Source organism: Trachymyrmex cornetzi, unplaced genomic scaffold (genome assembly GCF_001594075.2).
Source record: "Trachymyrmex cornetzi isolate Tcor2-1 unplaced genomic scaffold, Tcor1.1 scaffold1187, whole genome shotgun sequence".
NCBI lineage: Eukaryota > Metazoa > Arthropoda > Insecta > Hymenoptera > Formicidae > Trachymyrmex > Trachymyrmex cornetzi.
This window is the reverse complement of record NW_017295748.1, coordinates 51,955-53,406: the sequence shown is the minus strand read 5'-3', so window position 1 is coordinate 53,406 and position 1,452 is coordinate 51,955. Positions and strand designations below refer to the sequence as shown.

Below are 1,452 nucleotides of genomic sequence, written 5' to 3'. Positions count from 1 at the left end.
CAGCCGCAACCGCGGATCGTCAACGCGGAGAGACCCAAAGAAAAACAAGCACCAACCGGCCCTAGAGTTCGTCCGAGTGACCGTAAGAATGAAATTCACTTTTAGAACGAAAATGCTTTATGTAAAGTCAACCCAGCTTTTCCATATTGTTTCTTATCTTGCGTACTTTATGTAACAGGTTCACGAATAAACAAATAAGTACAGGAAACGGATTAAAGATATAAAAAGATATATATATATATATATATATTTATATATATATATATTTATATATAAATTGACAAACAGATGATGTGCTTTTTATGGAGTAGATTCTCTTCTAACACAAAGACATAACATTTTTACATAATTACATGAATTACAAATTAAAAAATATCGACGCACGGCGTATGTATTCTTCGTCTATGGTCTTTAAATCTCATTGCTCAGAAGAAGAACTTAAATGAACTTATTACAATTTACTAAGATTTTTAATTATCTTAGATATTAAACGAAAATTACGAGCTGTTGCAATATATACATAGCTTCATGACCGATCGCTCGAAAATGTTTACAGGCGAAAGTATTCAGAAAATGCTAGCCAATCTGCCGGCTAAAAGAGCCACAAGGAAGGTTTTGCAGGACAGCATGATGCGATCGCAGGGCCGACTTCGTAATGTAAGTAATTTAATAGCGCAGAACAGTGTCTATCTTCACCTCAATAATACACTCAATCAAAATTGGATCGATATTAGAATCATAAAGGCGATAGAATCATAATAACCGACTAATTTAAGGATGTTTACAGCGTAATATCTAATGTTAATGGGCTCTTCTATGTAAAAATTTTATAATAATACAATTGGATATTATTCTTCCGATGAAACTATTTCGATGAAAATCACGTCAGAATATGAGTCATATCATGTCACATCACACAATATCAAAATTAAAATTGTTCAATGAAAAGCTGGTTGAGACATTTTTCTTGATCTATCGTTAATAATTAGTTTCAATTACATTTCAATTTGTATTATTCGAGAAAATCATACAATTCCTTATAAATTCCTACTGGCAAAAAATTAGTATAAACGGGACATAATAAATGAGACTGATTAAAATCGTAGATATAGTTTAACGTAATTTTGTGTATTATGAAGACAAATCGCGTGAGTAATGAAACATTGTACCTTCGGTCAATCTGAGTAACGCAAATATGCTAAATAATTATGAAAAATTCGAGATTCGTCGAAATAATGATGAACGTTATTGCCTTGCGCGCTTCGTCGCACGCGAGCGAAGGCATCGATTAGTTGACATACGCGCTTGTCGAAGTACACATTCCTATGATCGTGCACACAGTTGCGCAGGCAAAGCGATTTTTATACTATAACATTGTATTCATTTTATTTTTCTTTTATTAAAAATGTTGCTTTTCTTATATGACAATCTTGTGTTTCGCGGGTTTTCTCC

The 1,452-nt window shown here is 32.9% G+C and overlaps 1 protein-coding gene across 1 annotated transcript in view; it reads left to right on the top strand.

The window, feature by feature from the left end:
- Positions 1-1,452, top strand: part of LOC108766438 (uncharacterized) — a 53,122-nt gene that overhangs the window by 33,475 nt on the left and 18,195 nt on the right. Inside the window, 2 exon segments of the mRNA XM_018515736.1 lie at positions 1-82; positions 557-657. The exon segment at positions 1-82 is cut by the window's left edge and continues 8 nt beyond it. Of these exon segments, the coding sequence (XP_018371238.1) occupies positions 1-82; positions 557-657 (183 nt within the window).